General features: G+C 32.8%; 1 protein-coding gene across 2 annotated transcripts; it reads right to left on the bottom strand.

Annotated features, from left to right (window-relative positions):
- Positions 1-2283: 2283 nt before the first annotated feature.
- HNF4G (hepatocyte nuclear factor 4 gamma) lies at positions 2284-26036 on the bottom strand. Of its 2 annotated transcripts, XM_028518668.2 has the most exons (10): positions 25608-26036; positions 22343-22514; positions 18628-18722; positions 15154-15260; positions 13272-13427; positions 10253-10340; positions 8568-8720; positions 8195-8431; positions 7089-7211; positions 2284-3094 (listed from the first exon to the last, which is right to left on the bottom strand). In XM_028518668.2, exons 1-10 carry the CDS (start codon positions 25741-25743, stop codon positions 2973-2975), a joined length of 1389 nt encoding a protein of 462 aa, XP_028374469.1. In that variant the 5' UTR covers positions 25744-26036; the 3' UTR covers positions 2284-2972. The 2 variants fall into 2 exon arrangements, with proteins under 2 accessions (XP_028374469.1, XP_035886929.1); XM_036031036.1 differs by lacking the exon at positions 25608-26036 and having other exon boundaries at positions 22343-22621.

The following is a 26036-nucleotide window of genomic DNA, read 5'->3' as shown; positions in this document are numbered from 1 at the left end:
TGGGAATTGAACCAGCAATGCTTTGACTCTGAAACCAGTACTCAATCCACTGAGCCACATCAGCCAGGGCATAATTGTGTTTTTGAATGATGTACACATATTACCCTGATAAAAGTAAATATAAAATTAAAATTAGAATTTTATGAAAACAACTGGTCCTCCTAATTTAAGAAATTTTACAAAGAAGTTTTGAATATAAACAGTGAATAACAGAACAGAAAACAATGAAGTTAAACATTTATGTGCCTATTATATGCTTATACAATGTTGAAGCCAGCCATGGTCATACTTTTTCATTACTGAAACAAAACTATAAAGCAAGCAAAATTACATAGTTAACCCACAAGTGTGCAGGTTCTCCCTTTGATCAGTGTCCAATTCTACAATTATTTGGAAATGTGCTAATTAATTTATCTCTGGCCTCCAAACACAGGTATTACTGAACTCCATGTAACATAAATTTAACTAAATGGCCATATGACAGATATTAGCATTATCTCTACAATTATAAAATCACTTTTGAGCAACAATGAAGTACCCCATTTCAGTCTTTTCCTCAAATTTTATTTAGAAAGTTCAGTGAAACAACATAGTATCAGTTTAGAAATATTTTCATCTCACTATAATTTAATATTTAAAAAATCTAATAATTTTTGATTTTCAACAATAAAATTTATAAAAATAATTTTACATTTATAAAATGAATCATTATTTCACAATAAATTATTCATTTTTATTACATGAAAGACATTCTGTGCTAAGTAAAGCAATAACTTTATCAATATTTGAAAATATCAGTTCCTTTCATCTAGCATTTTTTGGAAGTTAAGTATACAAAACATTACAAATTCCCTGACCATAGTTATTAAAACAAAATTGTTTGTAATAATTTGTAAAACATAACTATTTAGTAAATATATGCAGATAAGTTAAAGGGCTTACTAATACAGATTTGTTTTATATTTTAAAGTTTTTAAATATTTTCTAAGAGCACAACACAAAAAAGCAAGCAGAAATCTACAAACAATATTTATATTTATAAAAATCAAAACATTCTTATTCATGACAGAGATACCAAAGTAAATTTCCATGAAAAATGTAAGTTAAAAAAACTTTTCTCTTTCTTCCTCAAAGATTTCACAGTTGCACAAAGCTGCCAGCTATTGAAAGAATTTATTGATTCTATTAAATCAATCATAGCTTCTAAGTAATCATTTTCTATTTTCAGAATTCAATTTCACTTTAAGAGCCAGCAAGTTAGTTAACATCTATTGAATCTTTTTATTTGTAGGGTAAGTGGGGGTTATAAAATCATAATCTTAGAAATTTTGAAAGGCCCTGAAAAAATCATGTAAATCAGTCTCTTACAACTTGAGATAACTTCTTTATATCATTAAATAATTATTCAACCAGTTGTTCCCTGCTTCCACTAATAAAGTATGAGAGTTTGATTGATTACTGGTTTACAAGGCAACCCATCATTAATTGTTTTTAAATAGGCTTCAACCTTACATGATATCAAATAGTTTAGGTCTCCAACGAACTGTACTCCTCTGTTCAAAATTAGACATTTAGTATATTGTCGAGTTGCTGGATTTTTGAAAATCTGATAGTTAATGATTTGAATTTGTTTTTTGTTTCAATGATACCCCAACTGGTATAGCTTTTATTTTCTTTAATTTGTTTAAAATATTTTTTAGGGTTAAGACTCTTATTCAAAGTATAAAAGTGGTTTCTTATTGTGCTGCAACAATTTGACACTCACGACTTACATGTAAATATGTGTTATAGGTAACATGACAGATAGTATTAGATCGGTAGTCAATTGCATATATTTAAAAACCACTGCAAGAAGCATTACAGTTTTCATGCCACACCAAAAATATATTTATTCTTATGAAAGTCAACCAGACCTGGGTTTAAATGTGGCTCTCCTACTCTTTAGGTTTATGAACTTCAGTTATATTACTTAAACAACCTAAGTTATGGATTTCTTTATGTATAACAGAAAGATAATAATATCTCTCTTCAGGGTTGTTGTGAAGACAAAATGAAGTAACACATGTGTTACAGAAAGATGGCTAATTTGTCTCCAAGTATTAGTCCCCAGAGTTGTAGCTTTGGTTGACCTAAGGCTTTCTTCCTACTCTCCCAGGCTCCCTGAGAACTGGATGTGGGCATGTGCCAAGTTCTAGTCCATGAGGGATGGCTTCCACATTGTTTTAGAACAGAGAAATAAACTTCTTTCTTGGTTGAGCCACTGTTTTAGGGATTTCTTTTTACAGTTTAGCCTGCGCTAAAACTAACCCATCTGCTAAAACTAACACCTTTTATCATATGATACACCTTCAAATATAGTCAAATTTGAAAGAATATCCAGCCATCCTTGGAATGGCTATTTATATTTTTCTAAACTTAAAATAGGCATATTTAACTGTGGGCCAGAAAGACACTTCCGGATCACAGGATATCTATAAGTGATCTTCAAAGATCTATGCCTTATTCTATGGCAACTGCTGTATTTTTTCTAATTTGCAAGTTTAAAATTTACTAAAAACTTGGTTCACTTTATATTAATCTGAGATTTCTGATCTAATATTCACAGTCAAAAAGAACACTTAGTTCTGTGTGACATAACAATGAAGCAGCTATTTACAGGTTTAAATTAATATTAAGGCAACAAATGAAAGTAGTACATAAGATTCGACTGCTTAAAGTACAGTGCTAAGGAAGCTGGAAAAATCATGTGATATAAACATCAAAACTCAAATAATACAGTGGTTGCAACTGACAGTTCCAGACAATAGCAACAACAAACAAAATGAGCCTAAAAACAACAAAATAGGTTACCATCTTACAACAGCACCATGAAGAAGCCTTAGCTAAGAGTTTGCCAAAAGCACTATCCTGAGACATTTCAAGACCAGTAATTTTTCACATTTATTCAGTGCTGTTCAGAAGTAAACATTTCCTCACAATTGCTTTTGTTTGGAGAGAGACTGGTGTGAAATAACTGAAGCTTGGTTTGCAGCTATTTTGTATTGTTCTTGTCCAGAGCCTTGTGGTGGGGAAGGGAGTGGGGTTTCAGGAGTTGCTAAAAAAGAATCAGAGAATTGTATGTGATGGTGACAGTCACACTGACCTATCACCCCATTAATGCCTGCATGACATCAATATGCATTATTTTACTTTGGATATGTTTTTAAAAGATCATATATAAAGTAGTGGTTTATCTAATACATTTTCAGCTCACTGACATACCAATAGAGATGCACCCCTACCTTACCTCACTAAATAGATTAATGGACTAGATTATTGTTGAAAATCTTTAGAGTACTTTAAAGGTGTTTTCTGCTTTTCTTAGTAGCATTTGTGAGTGAGTGATTGTCTCCCACACCCAGCAGAAAAAAGTTAATGAAAAGAATTAACAGAATGCTAGTGTTTTTTTCAAATATTAGATTGCAATTGTTATAAACTTTTCAATATAAAATGCACAGAAAAGAAAATATATTTGATTTGGATTCTAATTAAAACATATTAGATGACATAAAAATAAATGTAAGATACTTTTCAAGTACTTTCAAGTCTATGTTGCAGTTAAGGCATTTGAAAAATACTGGCTTTGTCACTTCAAAATTACTCCATTATAATTGTGCTTGCCTGTCACTTTTATTTTTTTAAGATTTTATCCATTCATTTTCAGAGAGGGAAGGGAGGGAGAAAGAGACAGAGAGAGAAACATCAATGTGAGGTTGCTGAGGGCCGTGGCCTGCAACCCAGGCATGTGCCCTGACTGGGAATCAAACCTGCGATACTTTGGTTTGCAGACCACGCTCAATCCACTGAGCTACCGCCTGTCACTTCTTTATCAATGTAAAGAGCAAATCCAGTAATTAGAATATTTCATTGTCTATAGTAGTATTTCTTCCTATTATAAACTTCAATCATATTGTAAAATAATAATAGAAAGAGCTTTTCTATAGTTTTTAAAAACAAAGTATTTTACTATTCATATTTATTATTCTACATATTTAACAGAATAAAAAAATATTTGATGATCAGACTGAAGCATTGAAAACTTTATAGATTTTTTTGTCCAAAATAGTTTTATAAAACTTTAAAGGTGTTTTCTAGAATTCGAAGACAAAATTCTAGAATTTTGAGGATAGTGCATTTTTGCTTGGTTCTCTTAACTAAGATAACTTTGGTATTATTAAGAATGGATTAGCAATTACTTAGGAATAACCATTTTAGATAATTTGACAAAAGAATAAACAAATTGCTTTAAAAATTATTTCTAGATATTTAGGATGGATTTGAAACTGCAGAGAGCTACCCTAAAAGACCAAGTCTATATGCACAAACTTAAATTTTTATGTTCATGTGTGTCTGATATTTTGTTTTGGATAATATACACACTATTCTAAATGAGCACAAGCAAAGTTTTTCTTTCAATGATTCTTATTAAATATGTTGGAAAAGGTAAGAATATGAAAAATGTGATGATGAGAGTCTAAAAAGATTAAGGTCAATAAACATGTTTTTAAACTACTAGAAAAGTAGCGTTTAAAAAGTAAAAGATTCAACTACCAGCAGAATTGTTAAACTTTCTTGCCAGTTGATGACTATAATGCTTAATGTATTGTTAGTGTGTTTTATTTTCTGATTGTATGAATAACTGATCTTTAAGATCAGTTTTTTGTTTTTTTTAAAGAGACATAACTCCCTTGTGTGATATTGGGCTTACCTCTCTCTGCTGTTGAAAATGTTAACATCTGCTTTGCAAGGATGGTCCCAAAATAATGTCTTTTAAGAACACTGGAAGCCTCAGGTTAAATGTGCCATGCTATTTTCAATTTTTTTATTTTTTTCTAACAATTCCATTTCTGCCTCTGTCATATACTCAAACAACTTTGTGTTTCAGACGCATTTTACACATAGGTATACCAATGCTTTTAACTAAAAGGTAGTTGTGAAAATGTGCACTTTTGTGGCCTCTACTTTCCTTCCACTAGGTAGGAATCAGGTAGTACTCACTGAATTGTTACATTACATTGAACATTTAGGTAAAACAACATTGTAACTAGTTATTAATGGCTACTGTAAATTCAGTGAGAATACAGGTATGCATAATAATTATATCATAATAACTCAAGGCATCTCAGTAAGGTAGCTGGCTTAGTGTTCACAGACAATAGATCAAAGGTAAATCTGGGATTCATTAGTATAAATTTAGTGGCAATTGATTTTTAATATTTGGTCAAATAGAGATTTTTATCTCTAGGATAGCTTATAGAAATAGAATCTGTGTTACATTTGTGATCATATCAGATTAACTTAGCCACTAACAACTCCTAGTAATTATATAGTCATTTTAGTTTCAAAGATTTTCCCAAGCAGCCCTCATGGTGCACAATTCTGACATGCACAAGTCTCAGTCATCAGTTAATGGCACCAGTCCTGCCAAATCATGGTTCAAGTTCCAGTCAGCATGGTGACTCCTAATTAACTGTGAGTACCACATAAGCAGAAGCTTCACTGCTAATGCTCCAGTCTCAAATAATTACCTAAATAACAGATGTCTTGTGATCAGTGACCAGTCACATCACATCTTTTATTCTGTCACTATTTTATTCATATTGGAACATATTTTATTCAATTCACACACTGACAACGAAGTTTGTACTCAAGTTGCCTCCTTGTCTCCCGTGATAGATCCATGTGACATTTTACAAAAGTAGGCAATTGAAAGGGCATTGGCTCAAAACAATTAAAGTGCAGTAAAGAAACAAAAAGTGATAATCCTGGAATCAAAATTCAAATTGAACATAAGCGGAGTTACAGAAGATAGTAGCCATGGGAATATGGACATGGCTGCTATTTGAGTCCCTAAATTTGAGGGCACACTTGTCAGCATTCAGCATAAGTGAGGAGACTGGCTATGTTGTAAGGACAAAGATGCCCCAGAGGAAATGAAACTGGCAAAAAGACTTCACATTAAATGGATTCTCAGGGATATTTCAAGATACTGAAAATGCCAAGAATGCAGCATAGGCTATATAGTCAATAATATTGTAACTATGTCAATAACTATGTATGTCAATACATGTACCTACATGTAGAGGTACCTACATTATACATAATATATATGCATAATACATGTATAGTCAATAACTATGTATGGTGCCAATTGGGTACTGAAAATATCAGGGGGGACACCTTAGAAATTATATAATTGTTTATACACCATGCCATATGCCTGAAACAGATACAAAATAATATTGAGTGTAAACTGTAATTAAAAATAAATAAAATGAGGAAAAAATGCAAAAGATAAAATGTTGGAAGCTGATTCAAACTTCCAAAACAATTAACATTCAGCAAGCCACAGAAAAGATCACTAGTTCTTCTTATAAATTATTATCAGAGGAGGAGGCAAAAACACTGTTCAAATTATGCCTCTTAAATTTTTTTACAAAGAAATAAAACATTATACTCCCCAGTGTTTCTAATCTCTTAAATTATGATACACAAAATAATTAGGATTACTGTATTTTTCAACTTCCCTATATTTTTAAATTTAATTTATTATATTTTTCAAAATTCCCTATATTTTTATAACACATATGTAAAAGGATTCGTAATGTTTTGACAAACATTTTTGTTTGTTTTTTACTGAGGTATAATTGACATATAACACTATATGACAAAAATTTTTAAATATCACAAACTATAATTTTCCTATTGATTATTCATATTTCTCTGCATGATTCCAGTTTGCATAGTCATTTTTATGAGCCTGCATACCAGCAAAACTAGGGCTGCCTATGCATTCTTTTCTGTTCCCAAATCTATGATGTAGAAAGATTTAGCTACTCATAGCTCCATTGTACAGAGCAAATTCATGCCTAAGGAGGATAAGTGACTTGCTGAATCTCACAATCTCTCACAGTTGAGTCCTGCAGAGGACACTGTAGCCCTATCTTGTAGTTTCTGGGTTATAATAGATTATTTCCCCAAATTTCCCCTTTTTCTCAGGTAATTAAGTTTAGGACATATTGCAGTTGATAAGTAGTCCAGATACTTACAGATTTGGTCTGTATGAACCAGTGTTGACATAGGGCCTAGAAGTATGGTTTGTCCAGTTAATGGATCTTGAGACAAATGTGGATGCATTGGATGATGGACATGGCTAACATCATTGGAAGCACCTACAGAAGATAAAAAGATGGTTACATTAGTGATATTTAATCAGAAATGGTGAGTTTTCCTTGGAACAAATGGTTTGATTGATAGCTTGAATATTGCTATTTTTGCAAAGTGCTTTTTGGGAGTTCAAAAGTAAATTAATAGAACCACTGCCATATTAAGGACAATGTCAGCTTTCACAGTACATTGGCTGGATGAATGTTGCATCATGTTATGTTGTATATTAATAGTGGACCTTGTGGGCTGTTTCCTGGAATCATTAGGTTGGCTGCCTGTTGTTAAAGCAATTCCAAGAATCACTTACCTCAAGTTTATAGTATTTAGGATCACCCTAATAACATAAACAACTTTTATTTCAGGAAGATATCATTAGGAACACATTAAGCACCAGGAAACTAAAAATAAAATAAAGTGATTTTATAAAGAAATTTAATCTAGCTCAGAACACAGAATAAATGCTTTCTTAACTTATTCCTGACATTTACTGCAGTAATGAAATCTCATTTTTTCCTTCTCATTGTGTTGCATCAATTAATTATTTCAGGAACAAAGTGTTTTTAAGATATTTACTCTTTATATTTTTAGATTATGTTTGCAATTCTGATATCCTTGAGCTTTTAAAAGGTGTAAAGGCAAAGAAAAGGCATGTAAAAGGCATAGGAGTAGCAAAAGTATTAAGTATTACTTTTAATACTTTTAATACTTTTAAAAGTATTAAAAGTAGCAAATATATTTCTATTTACTATATTTGAAGGACCTGAAAATTGAGGTTAGAGGCTTTGTGCAGCTAGAAGGTTGAGACTAGTAAAAGTGGGGATTTGAATTTGTTCAAGTATTTGTCCCCCTCCAATGAGTATTGTAGACTTTCTAAATGTAAATAAAGTGAGTTCATTATGTCACCGACAGAAAATAAAAGTGTCAAACTGACTCTAAAGTACATAGTGGGATGCTAACAGATGAAACAGAGATTCTCAAATGCACTCACCACCCAGCAGCATTTCCTGCAGGAGGTTGTCAATTTTAACCATCCCAAAGAGTTTGACAAACTGAATCTGCTCAATCATCTGCCAAGTGATGCTCTGCAGCGTTGGCAGCAGCAACAGCAGCTCCCCGAACCGACCGCGCGAGTCATACTGCCGGTCATTGATGTAGTCCTCCAGGCTCAGCTGCACCTGGAACCGCATGTTCTTAATCTTCACTGGATCGCTTAGTCCTTTCGCATCTAGAAAACAAATAAACAGAACGTCATAGAGTGATGTAAAGATTGGATCTTAACAGTGTGTGGCAGTAAATATTCCAAAATTAAAAAGTAGTTTTATTTTCATTGTAATTACTTGAATGGGTCTTTGGAAACAAACCTGGATCAAAAAACACAATTGCCTTCAAACAAGCATATTCATTGTCATCAATCTGGATTTCCTGAAATGGTCGGACCAGCTCATCTAGAACCCGGTTGGCCACACGGCTGATCTCGACTTCACAGCTGTTGCGCTGAATAATGTAGTTGTTTCCTAGAGAAAAAAAAATATACAAGTATCATTGTCCACCCAAAATTATCAGATATTGTTTAAATTTTTATAAACTAATCTTTTAAATGGCTTTCCCTTGCAGAAACAAACAGTACTTCCTCTCTTAGTAGTGTTAAGTTAGAAAAATTTTAGAATGCTTAAAGGATCAATAACATTGATAATATGATCACATGCATTTTAACAGCCTCAGTCACTGGTGATAACAGTAAAGTACAGGCTAATAAACAAGCTAATATTTGACAAGGGAGAAATGAAGTATAATGATTAGCTTTCTGCTATGTCAGTTATCCACTAGTGTCTTATTCATTAATGAACATAACACAAAATCTAAAGAATGTTTACAGTGGATTAAAAACACCGCTCCTTTAGTAGTATACGGATATTTAGGTGTAACTCAATTGAGACACATTTTAACAAACCTAAGTAAACATATTGTATCCAAATTCATAATGAGAATGGTATTATAGTGTACTGTAAATGCAGCAGAGTGTTTAATAGAATTTGAGAGCTTGGCATCTATAGTCACATTATGTAGTTTAGAATCCTGGCTCTATACCTCACTAACCTTGTGATTTCAGGTAAACTTCCTCTGCCTCCATTTCTTTACCCCAAAAATGGGCTGCAAATAATAGTACCTATCCCTTAGGGTTATTATGAGGATGAAATGAAATAGTGTTGATACACATATAAAAAACACTGAAAGCAATGCATATAACATAGCAAATACTTGATAAATATTTGCCATTATTACATTATGTTTGATTTATTCATATTTTAGGACAATAGATGTATCACATAAATAGAATAAACAATTTGGTCATCCTATTTCACACAAGCCAGGGAGAGTGGAGCTAACAAACAATAGAGGGTCTTAACTCTTTCAATAGGAAAACTAATTTAATAAGTTAAGTAAAGTGGAGAGATTGGGCACTTAATGAAGACAAAAGCTTTTTCTTTTTCCTCACCATCCCCCCTCCCCATTTCATTCCACTCTCCACTCTACTTCTGCCTCTTCTGGCACTGTTATTAAACTATCAGAATTTTTCAGACACTATCATCAAATTTGTTTTAACTTGTGATTTTGTAGCGTACCATGGGCAATGACATCACAGGAGATATACATGCTCATTAAAATGTATCAAATAACATACATTACAATTATTAAGTTTTCACACACAGAGAGGTGTGAAACAACACTGAGACTCCTTAAGATAGTCACACAAATGACTAATTTTTTGTTCTGATGGTTTAAATATACCTCGAGATTCTGTTCATTGAGCAACATCTTTCTTTTATTTTAAATCTCAGTACATCCTGAACATCTCGATGCACTCTGAACCTCCCTGCAATCAAAGCAAGGAAAAATGGGACCCAAGTGAGAATATGATCAATTAAACCCAATCTGTGTAGTGATACCACCATTTGTCATTGTCTGTAAATGCTTGGCACATACAGAATAGATTCTGTGTAAGAATAAAGCATGCATAATTTCTTTTTAAATTAAAAAAACTTACCCAAAAGCAAAATATCTTTATACACCATGGATCTCTTTGTAGCTCCAAGCAGTAAATGTTCCCCTGCATGAGCTCTCAGCAGGGCCACCTTAATGAAAAATTCCAAGTTGAACAATTAATTATAAAATATGATGATTAAAAGATGGTATCATATGAGTCTGATTAACTTTAAGCCTGAGTCACTTTTTTTGTTGTTTTAACAGACTATAATATTCACAGATAGTTGCCATCATTAAGCCTCTATTTTCCTATTTTAGAATGTCATAGAGTTTTACTTTTCAAAATTTCTGAAACTAACAAGTCAATACAATGTCAGCAAACAAACAAAAAGATCCAACAGAAATATTAAATATTTTGGAATGAGATAAAATCAAACAAAGCAGAGTTCAAATTCTAGCTTGGCCACTTACTACGTGTTTTACCTTGAGTAAACTCAGCTATTTATGTTTGGGATTCATTTGTTTTCATCTGCCAAGTGGAGAAAATGATTAAAATTTCAAACTGTAGATGCGAGAACTGAATGAGAAAATATGTGTAAACACAATCTTTTACACATAATAAACTTAATAAACAAGAGCAAAGTGGGGACCTGTGACATAATACAATGAGAATGGGGAATCTGGATTCTAATGCACTCAGGACTGAACCCATAATTCTTTGTTCTAAGCTCTCAACTGAGCTTTATGCATATACTCAATTGCCTGCTGAAAATCACCACTAGGGATAATAGGAAGTGTTTCAAATTTAACATTTCAAAGTAATGCTTCTCCAACATCTCCATCATGGTCCAACTTGCTTATTCACAACAAAAACAAGACTCCAGTTTGATTCTTTTCCAATTGCCCATCAAACCCTATGTCACCCTAGCCCAAGCCCTTGCCATTCCTCTCCTGGCCTCTGCAATGTACTCCAAGGACCTAACAAGTATTCCTGCTTCCTTCCTGGTTCCTCAATCCTAAGTCCTTCTTGACAGAGCTTCCAAAACAATATTCATAAAATAACAATCACTTAATATCATTCTTCTGATGAAAATTCTTTACTGGTTTCTTATTGTCCTCAGATAACATCCAAACTGCTTAATAGAGGCCTCACAAGTAATAAATAGCTCAACACTTTGTGTTACTCACATCTCTGGTTTCACCTCACAACATCCCTTGCAGACAGTTTTCTCCAGGCCCATTTACTCCTGCTTGCCTCAGGGTCTTTGAACATGTTTTTGTGCCCAGAATGCTGTCTTCTTGATCTTGATATGATTAGCTTTTTGTCATTCAGTTCTCAGGAAAAATCTTTTCTGATTCCCAATTTAAAGTATCTGTTACCACTTCACCCCCTGTCATTGTCCAACAAGCCAACCCGTTTCATTTTATAGAACTTATCCCCACCTAGAGTCAACTTACTTATAATCGTATATTTTTTATTGTCTATCTATCCCAAATGGAATGTAAATTTTATGAGAATAGTGACTCAATCTGAATTGTTACTGCCAAACACTCACAGTTCCTAAAACTGAATGTTAATCCCAATAAATATTTGTTCGATGAACTTACTGAGTGAATTTAATGCTTTAGAGTACAGTTTTAAAAATGGTAAAGTGGAGATTATAAAACTTTAGACACAGAGATTTTAAGAGCATTAAGTAGAATAATCTAATGTATAATGCAACTGAAAGCTAATTTACCAGTGCCTTATCCATAATAGACATTTCAGCAGCCATGGCTATTAATGCTATAGTGTTAATATTAAAGACTGAGTTAGTAAATAAAAACTGCTTTCAACAGGTTCCTGGAATTCAATTTCCCAGTGTAATAATCACTATCTTCATATTTAAGTCAGCAACTTTTTAAGAGGAGTGATAGTAAAAATATAAAACTGATAAATAACATAACCCTACTTATATGGCTTGGGGTGAGACAAATAGGTTTTAGCAATTTAGCATTATTCACTCTGAAATAACCTTCTGAGCCAAGCTATCTTTATGGTATGTCAATAACCATGACTCACAACAGGAAGGCAGTTAAGAACATTTTGAGAGTAATTTCAGATTTCACAGGATTTTTTTTTTTTGGTCACTAAGTGAAATGCTCTCCTAGAAATACAGCTGAACTTCTTATGATTACTTTTTTCTGGTTGTATAGCTATTTTGTCAATTTTTATTTTAAAACAATTGTTCTTTTTCATTTTATTGTTTTTGTTTTGTTTTTGTGTGCCCATGATAAAGAACACTGGTCAGAGGATGTAAAGATATACACAGGTATAATACATATCAGAGTTTATTCAATGTGCAAGAATTGGAGATTTTCAAATTATTTGCACCTGCATGATATTGTATACTACTTAGGTGGAAGACTTTAAAATGAATCTGAAACTAATCATCTAATCTTCATAGGCTAATTAAGAAATTAAAGTACTAAGAAAAGATCATTATATCTGAATTTTCTTTATTTCTTGGTAGGTTTTAGAGCACAATTCTACAAACATTTTTACCAGACCTATAATTTTTATACATAATGCTAGAATAAAATTGACAATATGCAAGACAAAATCGTATATGTTAACTGCACAAAGTGCCCGTAAAACACCAACACAACCTGTGTGGGTTTCCATCTAGGAGTGGACTGGCATTTCTAAGCAATTACACAGGCACCTTCAGTAAACACCAGACAAAATAATGTACATTTGCATCCCAGACAATTGTTCTGTCAGTCCTATGTCTCACAATGGCAGGCACTTGTGATCTGTCTTTCTCCCTGGCTTAAGCTTTTTAAAACATGAAAGGGAAGAACAGTGTCATGCTCAACTTCAATCAATAAATAGCATGTCCTACACCAGAAGTCAAACAGCAGTGCCTCTTGATAGAACAAAGAGGTGAATGGATAAGAAAGCCAAGCTTTTTCTAATAGATAATTTCACCTTTGTCAAATATTGTAAATCTATTATGAATATAATTAAAAGAATACAAAAAACAGGGCAAAGTTCAAAAAAACATTTTTAAAGCGTTCAAAATTTCTTTAACTTCTACCTGATCATCCAGTGGTAACTCACAGAAGGCAGGAATATATTTTGCCCATTCCACCAAGACCAAGAGCTGCTGTTTCATAGATTCACAAACATCACCAATGTTTGCAAATTTTTTAACATTTATGTCTGTGCTTGCACCAGGGCTTGAGGCTGAAATCTAATATGAATAAGAACATTATATGAATATGTCATGTAAAATAATAAATTATCAATACTTCTTTTTTAGATGACTGCAATAAGTAAACATCACTGAAGTGGCACTATTGTTATAGTATCTTGAAATATACTAAATATTTTAAAATTGAGAAATAAAATACCTTTCAGAACAAGTTAAATGAAAAACATTCCCTGCACAGCACATGCTGTGGGAGCACTATCTTATTTTACTGGCCACATCTGTAGAATATGTTACCCAATGTTTGGAGAGTTGCATAATTAAAAAATGACAATATAAAGAAATATTAATAGTATGAATGTGACATATGCTCTGTGAATTTTTAATTGAAAAGTAACATTTCAATTAAAAAGTCCATCTTTAATTTGATGAAAAAAATTCAGCAGCTAAAGCTTACCAAACAGGGGGAAAATGATTTAAATGAGAAGGCAGAATGATTTATGTTCTATTCTGAATGAAAACCTTCAAAATACAATTAAGAACCCAACCTTTGACTCAGCAACATTGAAAAGCTTAACCTATAATAATAATTTTAAAACTATATATAATTGTGAACTATATAAAAATTATAAGTGGTGTTAAAATGCCCCTCTTCTAAAGAAATCACTTTCTAAAAGTTAAAAACATTTCTTGAAATTTTTAAACATGTATGTGCATGTCTTTCTGTAGAGTTTGTGCAATTCCTCACACCTCCCCTTTAAACCATTCCCTAAACACTTTATAGAACCATCAAGTAATCTGATGAATGATGATAGTGGTGAGGTTAACCTCATCATATTACCCTTGTGTTATCACAAACGAAAGTAGTTGTACTGACTCATTATGGTACTGGTTTAATAGTTAACTATTTCACAATTTGCTTTATAATAGAAAATATCACTAATGTTTCTAATAGGAGCAATACTAAAATAAACTGTCTTCAAAGAGTTTCTTTAGCTGATCCTTAATAATTTATATGTATGTATATAGCTACATTTCTTTTTAAAGATTTTATTTATTTTTAGAGAGGGAAGGGAGGCAGAAAGAGAGAGAGAGAGAGAGAAACATCAATGTGTGGTTGCTGGGGCCATGGTCTGCAACCCAGGTATGTGGCCTGACTGGGAATAGAACCTGCGACACTGTGGTTCACAGCCCACGCTCAGTCCACTGAGCTATACCAGCCAGGGCTGTAGCTACATTTTTAAACTTTAGAACTGATATTCTCATTCTAGAAACTTAAACTTCTTCTTGTGGGTTTTTTTTAAATTCTGGCTCTTCCCTTAAATATTTGTTTCCAAAGAAGATGCCAAAGTGAGCTCCTGACCCTAGAAGTCATTTGTGAGGAAGGAAGCTCTGATGACATTGTCTCAACCAAAATCCCCAAAAATGATAACTGATTTTACACATTCAATCAATATAACCAAGTATTCCCCCAGAGCACTGTGCTGTGCATTACATATTTTAAGTGAACTTTGTAAACAAGTTTTTTACAATCTTCCACTGAAATGCATTTCATCATCCCATTTCATAAACAGGAACTTGTCCAGGAAAAGTCCAAGTGAAATCAACAGTCCGATTAATAATTTCAAAGTAAAACTCTTAAATTTGCATAAATGCGATTTATTTTAATAATGAGCATATTGGAAAGAACTTAGATTATTTTAGCATTACACCTAAATAACCATTTGATTCTATGAAGCAGGGTGGGCTGCTGGTGTGCCGTGGGTACCTGGCGAGACCGGAGCTCTGCCTGCGCCAATGTGTTAATGGAGGGAATGTTGCTTCCATCAAAAGTGCTTCTTCTGGTGCTGATTCTGTCACGTTCATTTTGCACAGCTGGGGAAGAAAAAACACAGTATTTGCTGGCAGGTTCTCTTCAATATATGTCACAAAAGAAAGCAGAAAAAAAAGGAATGTTTCTAAAAGACCTGGGGTTGGGGAGCAATATGACTGAAGATACTTTTCATCTTGTATGACCTTTATTTTTTAAGTACATTTTATGGATTATGCTACTACAGTTGTTCCATTTTCTTCTTCCCTTTATCTGCCTCCACCCAGTTACCCCATTTTGTATTGCTTTTAAAAGTAGAAAGAGCCAGGCTTGTCACTTGAGCTCTTAAATACTGTCTTTTTGGGATTCCATGATGGCATGCATGTTACAAAGTGTTGGGTCAACCAGTTCATCCACACTACATCTCAATATGATGGTTTTCCATTCCCCGAAAGTTATTAAAACCATGAGATAACTAGAAGGAGAGTATTGCCTGTGAGATTGACCAGGTCGAAGAAAAGAGTGCATTCACTGTCAGAAAATGTGAGTCACAGAGTTTGAAACTCCCATTTTCTTACTCTTTTGAACCATGAGCAAAAATGGAAAGTACATTTATTTTAGTTATGTAGATTTTAAAATTGCAATCTCATGTTCATTATGAAACAATGTTCTCAGGAAAGTTTACATACATTAATCAAGCAAAAGGTCTAATAAGTAGGGAGTCTCTCCTGAGAAGAGTGAGGTTGGAAACTCAGCATTTAGGAAACGAGAAATCTCCCATATAAAAAGGTTTAAAGAGAAAACTAGAGCAACTTGTTTCACAAAGGGCAGAAAGAATAATGTGTATCCCCAAATCCCTGTTGAAAACTAAACTGTAAATATAAGGAAGAATAAGGGGAGATTAACTTGTGTATTTGCTACATAAAGAATAATATAAGTCAGGTGACAAAGTTGGAATTTAAAACTTAGAAGGTAAAATTATTTGTTAACCAAAAAGAATGAAAAACCAGTCCTGTAGCCTCTAAATTAAGTTAGTGCTCTACCTTGCTCTGCTGGAAAGAGAAAACACTAAACTATCATACATTTTAATGCACTTATTGTTTTAATTAAAAACTCACTAATTTCTATGCCCAAATCTACTATCTACCCAAAATATAATATTGAATATCAAGTCATTAATTTGGAACAAAGAATATTGAATGTTTTGCTTTTAAGGGTGAGTAGTTTTTAAGTTAGAGTGAATCGTTAATATTTTATTTTTAATTCATATTTATTATTAGCTTACTCTCTCCATCCTCTTGTTTTAATAAAAATTGTCATTGATTTTCAGCCTAAACTAATGAAATATATTTGCAGAGATAAAAATTAAAATGTTAGCTATGCTTTTATCAATTTAATTCACATGGTCAATCTTTAGAAAAATGTAAAAGATATTGCATTTGTAACCTTCCTACTGCTATTGTTTCTACATAAAACCATGTTTATATGTTTCCACCTTAAACTAACCTTGATAAGATGCCATTACTGTAAATAAAAGAAATATAACTACTCTAGAGCCCAGAAGTTACATCCTAGTCTATTTAGAAAAAAAATAATGTATTATTCTATAAATAGTAGAAGATATTTCACTCTTCTTGAAAATATTTCATGTCAAATGATATAACTCTTAAAAGAAATATAAGATGGTGATTTGCAAGTTTAAATGGATGAAAATGATTGGCGAAGTATGTAATTAATCCCATAAACTACCAAATATGCCATTAGACATGCCATTTTTAAATAGATAGGTGCCTCTCCTTTAACTTTGTGAACTTTCAGTTACCCTCTTTTTTGAGACTAACAACCTGAACAAAACAAATGGAACTTTTACTTCATTAAAATATTGAATGACAAGGGAAAAAACTAACCATGTTCAAGATGGGTTTGATATATTTTATATTTCTGAAGAATAATGATTTGACTTAATTAATTTTTTATAGTTTATGAAATAGTTTTGAAAAATATTTCTTTGTTCCTTGTAAAATTTTGATGTATTTGTTCTATATCTGTGGATTATGTCATTGCTATTTTGATAAGGATTACATTGAATCTGTAGATTGCTTTGGGCAGTATGGATATTTTAATGATGCTAATTCTTTCAACCCATGAACACCATATATGCTTTCATTTATTTGTGTCTTCCTTAATTTATTTTTTCAGTGTTGAATAGTTTTGTAGGTACAGTTTTACCTCCTTAAGTTTATTCCTAAGTATAGTTAAATGAGATTTTTTCCTAATTTCTGTTTCTGATATTTTATTGTTAGTATACAGAAATGCTTTCAATTTCTGAATGTTGACTTTGTATCCCACCATTGTAGAAAGAAGAAACTCCTACCTTTCATGACAACATGGATGGAACTGGATAGCATTATGCTAAGTGAAATAAGTGAGGCAGTGAAAGACAAATACCATGTGATCTCACCTATAAGTGGAACCCAATCAACAAAAAAACAAATGAGCAGAATAAAACCAGAGACTTGGAAATCAAAGTGACAATGACCAGAGGGGAGGTGATAGGGGAAGGGACAAGCAAAGGAACACGAATAGAGAGGGCTCAGGGGCATGGACAATGGGGGGTGGGAGTGGGGAGCAATTGGGAAAAAGGTTGGACAATTGTAACCAAACAATAAAAAGTAAAAATAGATAAAATTTACAAAAAAATATCTTTTTGTATGTGACAGGCACAAGAAGGTGCAAAACCTGATAAACCTAAAATCTTGTAGTGACTATTCCCTGCCAAATGTTTAAATGTGTTCAACACCTTTCTAAATTAACCATATTTAGAATGTAGGATAATAGAGTCAGGTTATTAAAATGTTGACAATGAAATTAGTTCACAATAAAATAGAGTATCTAGTCTATGTCTCTATCCCTCAATAGAATATAAGCTCCCTGAGGGGGAGAAATTTTCTATTATGTTAACTACTGAAACCTCAGAGCAGTATTTTGAAAGTAGCAGTGCTCAATAAATATTTGTTGAATAAATAAATGCATGCAAAGTCAATATTCAGTTAATGCTTATGAAATAAAGGTATTCAATCTTAATGACAATAAAAATGAGTTTAAAATATAGTTATAATTTCATTAACAGGTTTTGCTTTTATCTTTCAAACAGAATACTGAGATGATATTTAAGACTACAATTTTGCTGCTGCCAGGTATAACATAGCAGTAAAGAGCATGGTGTCAGAAATCAGACAGCCATCATATAAAAACTGGTTATACTGCTTACTAGCTGGAGGCCAATGTCCTAGGGTAAATTCTTAAACTCAAGGAAATACAGATTCTTCATGAAGAAAAATCAGAATTCATGTGAAAGTTATTATGATTAAATGAGAATGTGTATAACACTTTTCATCAATAATGTTAAATATCACTATTATATATTATTACCTTCTTTTTTCATTCCTGCTCTAAAACACTTTCTTAATCGACAATATCTACATTGATTCCTTTTGTCCTTGTCAACAACACATTGCCGACTGAACCTATAATATAAAAAAGGGTATATTAGTTTTGTAGAAAATTATTTATGAAAAAAGCAAATGAAAAGACAAATAGACTCTAGGTATGGCCAAATCTGGCCCAACAGAAAGAATGAATAAGAACAATTAATTGACTTTTCCAGATATTATGAACATTTGTAATCTCCCTACTGCTATGATTTTCAACATACAACCATGATCAGAACATACATGGAGCCCTCACTGGTGTAGCTCAGTGGGTTGAGCACAGGCCTGCAAACCAAAGGGTCACTGATTTGATTCCCAGTCAGGGCACATGCCTGTGTTGTAAGCCAGGTCCCCAGTACAGGGCACAGGAGAAGCAACCACACATTGATGTTTCTCTCCTTCTCTTCCCTTCTCTCTAAATATGAATAAATACAATCTTTTAAAAAAAATCTTATGAAAAACACTTTTCAAAATTAAAAAAAGGAACATACATAGAAATTAAATCCTCAATTCTCATGCAGTCTTTATAATGAAATAAAACTGAAAGACATCTCACTTTTGGCCAGTGTGCATGGTCATTTCTGTCTGATTCATGAAAGCCAAATCTAGTTATAAAATATCTGGCATATACATTTTAACTGTTTGTTGCTAATTGATTTTGGTACAATGGAAAATATATCAGAATTTCATTCCTCTGCATTTTCATATTTTTCTCATTTAAGTATTCTTTGATTCATTTTGAATGTGACCCAACTAAAGTTTACTCTAAATGCTAAATTGCATGTTAAAAGGCAGATGAGGACAGCTTTGGCTACAGACTGCAAAATTAGGTGTCATCTCACATCCACTAAAATGGCTCTATTCAGAAAAAAAAATACTAGTGCTGAAGAGGATGTGGAAAATGAGAACCCTCATACATTGTTTGTCATAATATAGAATGTTGTAATGGCTTAGGAAGTGTGGCAGTTTTTTAAAAAGTTAAAGATAGAGTTACCATATGATCTAGCAATACCACTCCTAGGTATCAACCCAAGAAAAATGAAGCCATATGTTCACACAAACACTTGTACTTGTGCCCACAGCATCATTATTTGTAATAGCCAAAAGGTGGGGACAACCCAAATGCCCATCAGTTGATGGGTACATAAAATATGGTTCCCCCACACAATAGATTTATAAGTAACAATGAATAGGAATGCAGTACTGATACATGATACAAATCAGGAAAACCTTGAAGAAGGCAGGCACAAAAGGCTGCACATTGTATGATTTCACTTATATGAAATGTCCAGGAGAGATAAATGTATAGACATGGAAAGTAGACAAGTGGATGCCTCACATTGGTGGGAAAGAAGCTGGTGGCAAAGGATAGTGACTGCGAAAGGGCATGAGGTTTCTTTATAACCAAGGGTGATGAAAATGTTCTAAATTGACTGTAGTGATGGTTGCAACTCTGTGGATATACTAAAAAACTGAATTGCACACTTATAAGAAAAGAGTACTGTCTCCAGAATTAGACCTGAGCTTGATTCCCAGGTCCACCATTCTCTCTTGTTAGGGTGGACAACGTTATTAAACAGCCCTGCCTAGTTAATTTACAATCGTAAGGTTGCTATGTAAATGAACTTCAAAGACTTTGGGGCAAATATTAATCATATAGTAAGCAATAGCATTTCTTCAAAATTCTGGCCCAAAATTATCCATATGTACATCTCTAATTATTTTGTGGTTGATTATTAATGATTAGAATAAAACAATATTATTTTGTGATCTATATAAAAATACATTTCTTCTAAAAATAAAAATGGCCACTTAAAATTGAATATAAAGCCTATTGTAAAAGAATTGAGCTGGAAGACAAACTCTCTGGGTGAGGAAAGAGAATTGTTTATTTGAGAATGGATGGCTTACGACACTCAGGAGAGAGGACCTGATTACTAATAAATACAACAGGAGAACACATTCAATTAACATTAAATTAATGCAAAAATGGAATAAACATTTATTAAGCACATATTATGTGTATAATCTTGGTGTAGGGATTAAACAGAGGACTATTATCTATCTCCTTCATTCAAGGAAATGATAACCTAATAGGATACACATACAAGTTTACAAATAACCATAATAAATAACATAATGTGAGAAGTACTGAGACAGTAATTTAATGTGTGTTGAAATGGAAAGCCCAACTCCATTGTGATGAAAGAGGTAGAGTGGAAATAAATTTACTAAGTATAAGAAAACTGAACAATTTGAGACAGCAAAATGTGAGCTTAAATAGACCTTTATAATCCTAAACTTCCATCAATATAATAACTATTTTCCAAATGAAAAGTCATAGCATTTGCTTAAGAGCAAAATATGTAAAGAAAGCTAAGGCAGTAGCAATACTCATGATGGGAACTGTGAATCAACTGTACATGTTGGTAGAATCTTTTTTAAATTTCCAAAAATTGCTATGGGAACGCTCCTTTCCCACTTTTCCCATCCAGGAAGCCTGAAATCCTGAAAGCCCTTTGTGTTGATAGTCTCTGATTCTTAAAAGTTTTTGATGGATTTAGTCATTTGGATTGTATTTTCCATATCTATGTATTTCATTTTTAACAGAACACACTACTTAAAAAAGTATTGTTTACATATTATTTTGTATTTATTTTTGTTGATATCTTTGGAAATCTACTTGTGCCACTTTTTACCTTTGGAGTTTTGATGTATAGAAAAGCAAGACCCATCTAAATATTTTTTTGTTGTTTTCTAAAAAGGTATTAAAGTGAATGATTTGCATTTTTTACTCACTAAGCTCTCCTTGAAAAAATAAAATGCTAGTTAGATATTTGGGTAGTTGTATATTAACTTTTCCATATCCCTAGAAATCAAAAGGCATCATATCAAAAAAGAATTAAGTTCTTCCCAGATATAATCTGCATTCAAGAACAGTCATCCTGAACACTCAGTGTGGGATATTTAACCCTGAATTGTGCTATGATGCTGACTAGATATTTAAAAAAAAGCCTACTAGAAATGTAGGATGCATACAATATAGTTAAATACATTTTATATAAAACATTACATTCAATGGCAAAACTGTAACACAAGAAATGCATTTAAAAATTTAGGACTAAAATTTAATCTTTCATTAACATCAAAAAGCTACCAAAATCATCTACACTTTTATAATTTTGTTTTAAAAGACTCAGGATGAAATGATGCTAAAAAGAAAGTCAATAAACAGAAAAGGTCACACATTTGAAACTATCTGAATACAGACTTAAGTAGATATAGGTGTATGAACACATGGTAAAACAGTAAAGAAACACCAAGAAAAGACAGTAAATTTCAGACAGTAGTCACCTCTGGGAGAGGGGATAGAAAGAGAAAGTGATAAAGGAGGTATCCACTGAGCTCCAACTATGCCAATGTATAAAATGAATGATAAGTGTGTGGATTTTTATATTTGTTTTAAGAGTCTGAAATTGTCATAAAAGAGAACCTGCATACCTGCAAATACACCCACATATTCTCATTCTTAATGTACTTTATAGATTTTGTCCCCAGAGTTACAGAAATAGAGAAGCTCTGAATTGTATTCCCATCTGCATACCATTTTGAAACACGTCTAAAAATGACTTTCCTAAAAGGAGCATTTCAAGTACCTGCAGGAATACACGTGACTCTTGCGAATGCTGCGCCTGAAGAAGCCTTTGCACCCATCACAGCTGGATGCTCCATAGTGTTTTCCTGTTGCTCTGTCCCCACATATAGCACATAGACAGTTGACACCATTGTCTGTGGTACTCATACTTGTTGTCTCTGGGGCAGAACTATCTGTTTTAAAAAAAGCAGGTTGCAGGGAGAGGAAAGTTTGAGTTACTAAATATTCATAGGCTCAAAACAGTCCATTCATTGATTTCTCAGAGGCCCAGCACACTACACTGTTTCATTTTAACCAGTGGCTACTTCTGCCAATCACCATTCCAGTCTCCCTTCCCATATATTTTTAAAGATTTTATTTTATTTTATTTTATTTTATTTTATTTTATTTTATTTTATTTTAACAGAGAGGGGAAAGAAGAAAGAGAGGGAGAGAAACATCAATGTGTGGTTGCCTCTCATACACCCCCAACTGCAGACCTGGCCTGCAACCCAGGCATGTATCCTGACTGGGAATTGAACTGGTGACCCTTTGGTTCATCAGCTGGTGCTGAACCCACTGAACCACACCAGCCAGGATCCCCTCTCATATTTCTGATGATTAAACTTTGGAACATTATAGGGCTCAGTCCTCCAACTACACTCTTTCTCAAGGGAAGTTCATCAAGTCCCATGACATTAAATATTATCTGTGTGATTAAAATCCCCAAGTTTTATCTCTAGCCCTGATGTCTCCCAGAGGCACTAGTCTGAAATCCCCAAATACCTATTTAACAACTTCATTTTGAAGTTTAAGAAAAATTTCAAATTAATGTATAAAAACAAAACTGATTTTTTTTCCCTAGAACATGTTGTTCCTTCAGTTTTCCATGACAGTTAATAATACCATTCAGTCCCCAGGGTCAATAACCTGTGAGTCTTCATGGGATTCTCTCCTTTATCACTTATATCCAATACAGTAGTAAAGCCCATATTTAAAATACATAAAGAATCCATAACTTTTCACCCTTTAACCATAGCCACTCTTATCAATTGACCATAATCTTCCCCCTCAACCATTGCAACAGCCTTCTATCTAATTTCTCTCTTCTCATTCTTTCTCACCGTTTATTTATTCAAAGCCCCCACAGTTCTCCTGGTATAAAGAAGTCACATCTTATCAGTCTTCTGCATCCAACACTTATAGACAGATACACTTACTGTGGCCTATGAAGCTCTGTGGATAGAACTTGCCTCCCACCTCTTTGATCCAATTATCTAATACTAGTTTTCATCCTGTTCACTGTCCTCCAGCAATGTGGCCCTTTTTTCCCTTTGAAGTCTGCTTCTGTCTCAGAGCTTTTACATTTGATACTCCTTCTGACTGGAAGGCAAGTTTCATCAAAACATTCTTCCAACTGGCTATCCAGTTCCTCATTTTCTATAAAACATTCTCTGAACATAGTTCCCAAAGAGTGACTTCTCATCTGCCTTTCAAGTAGAACATAGAACTCTGCTTATTTTTTTAAAGAATAAGTGCTTCATTGTTTTAAATTATATTCTGTACTAATCTGCCCATTTATAATCCATCTATGGCTGTAGAATACAAACATCATAATATCAGAAAATTTATCTGTCTCATCCATCCCCCTGTGTCTTCCAGCTCTTAGAACTGTATCTGACATAAAGTGAGCATCCAATATATAGTTTTGAAGAAAGAGGCTTAAAAGTCCAGATATTTTTACTTAAGTATTTTTTTAATGAGTTAATGTTGCTGACTATAGCTTAAAATCTGTATGTCTTCAAAAGGTATTGAAAATATTAGGTAATATTTTAAAATTTTAATTTATAAAATTATATAAGTGTAATAACAATTATTATATCTATAATAGAACAAAAGATAAAATTAATGGTTGTCATGTCCCAAATACATTATGTGACAATACATATATCCAGCTACTAATAGTTCTGAGTAGACAGACATTATCATCTATAACTTCATAAGCTAAAAACATAATAAGAATATGCTTAAGGTTAGCCATGTAACATAAAATTTAAACTAGAAAATTTTCATTTGGTAACATAAACAAAATAAATATTAGAAATAAGGCAACTAGAAGTATTTAGAATTGACTGCATTTTGGGAGATTATATGAAAATACCAAAAAGACAACTTTTGTTTTAAGTTTATTGTCATACTTAATATTATTAACAACATCATTACAAGAAAACAGGTTTGACACCACTTTGGAAAGTCAGTTGTTTTAGTAAATATTTGTAGTATGCCTGTTCCTTCTATTTAGCAACTTACAGTCTTAAAAAATCATGATTCCACTGAGTTTATTAAATACCTCTAATCAAATCTATACATAAAGTCAAAATAGTGACTTCCTAAGATTTGCACTCTAGGTTCATTTTGATACTCTTTGTGCTAAAATTTCAGAATTCATCTTCTGATAATCCTTAAAAATTATTCCACTAATAAAACAACATAGTAGAACAATCATATATCCTGAGAATAAGATACATTCTCATCCTGAACTAGACACATACACATACACTTTCCAAACTATACATAATTACTAGATTTTAGGAGTTCTATTGATAATAACTGATCTTGAAAAATATTTTTACTTAAAAAATAAATTTAAAGTCATTGGTAAACTGTATTACAAAAAGACCTGAGCTTTAAACTACTCATGTCTTATTTAAAGTTAAAATGTTACAGTAGATAAATACCAAGAACTCTTGAGGTTAATCATTAGTTTGTCAATTGGGATTATAATATAAGCTTTTATTTCCTTTAATATTTGTGTTCAATGCAAAAACTTGATGGTAATTTTCAATGCAGTTTCTCATCAGCAGCAATTGAGAGATGGAATAATGAAGGAGGGGCAACCCAGAAAACTTTGCAGTGCTCTATGGAAGCTCTGTCCCCTATGTCATTGTAAATATTGCATAGAAAATATACTTTATAGCCAATCTGCCAATGTTATTTATTACTGTGATTTATAGTAAATATAATAAATAGCTCTCTTCATCTAATTGGCTTATGACAGAATTCTGAGGTTACTTTATTACATATAACTAGGTTTTTTCTATCTCAAACATATTATTAATTTGAAGTTTGTGATGACATTCAAAAGCTCAGATTTGTGGCTTTAAAAAGCAAGCCCTGAATTCTCCAGCAACAAAACCTGTATCTACCACCTGGAAAGATCAGTTTTACTTCTCCCACTATACTTACTTTCTAAAAAATATTTATAAGCAGATTTGAATTATACTCACCATTTGAATTATACAGAATCTGCATAGTTTCAAATTCCAAGGTTGTATATGTTGGGTCCAAAACTTCACTGTAATTTGCCATATCCATGTCCAATATTGGTTCCGATACCCTCATCATTGATTTAGAAACACACATACAATGTCACCCAAGCCTAGAGTGTGTGAGGCCTGCTAGGCTTTCAATCCGTGAATGATAACCCAAAGTTAACTGTCACTAAGTGACTTTTGTGCTGCAGTGGGAGGAGCTGTAAAATTGTAAACTCCTTCAGCAGGTCATATTCTGCTTCTTTCTTCTTTTATGGCATATGAAAGCAATTCCCTGTGATAATCTTGGAATGTTTCATGAAATCACCTTATCTGAAGTGCTTAGTGGACTAACATGATTTCCTAAATTGATTTCCAGTAGACAATAAATGATGTCATTAAGAG

This window comes from Phyllostomus discolor, chromosome 7 (genome assembly GCF_004126475.2).
Source record: "Phyllostomus discolor isolate MPI-MPIP mPhyDis1 chromosome 7, mPhyDis1.pri.v3, whole genome shotgun sequence".
Lineage (NCBI taxonomy): Eukaryota > Metazoa > Chordata > Mammalia > Chiroptera > Phyllostomidae > Phyllostomus > Phyllostomus discolor.
This window is presented reverse-complemented; position numbering and strand designations above follow the sequence as displayed.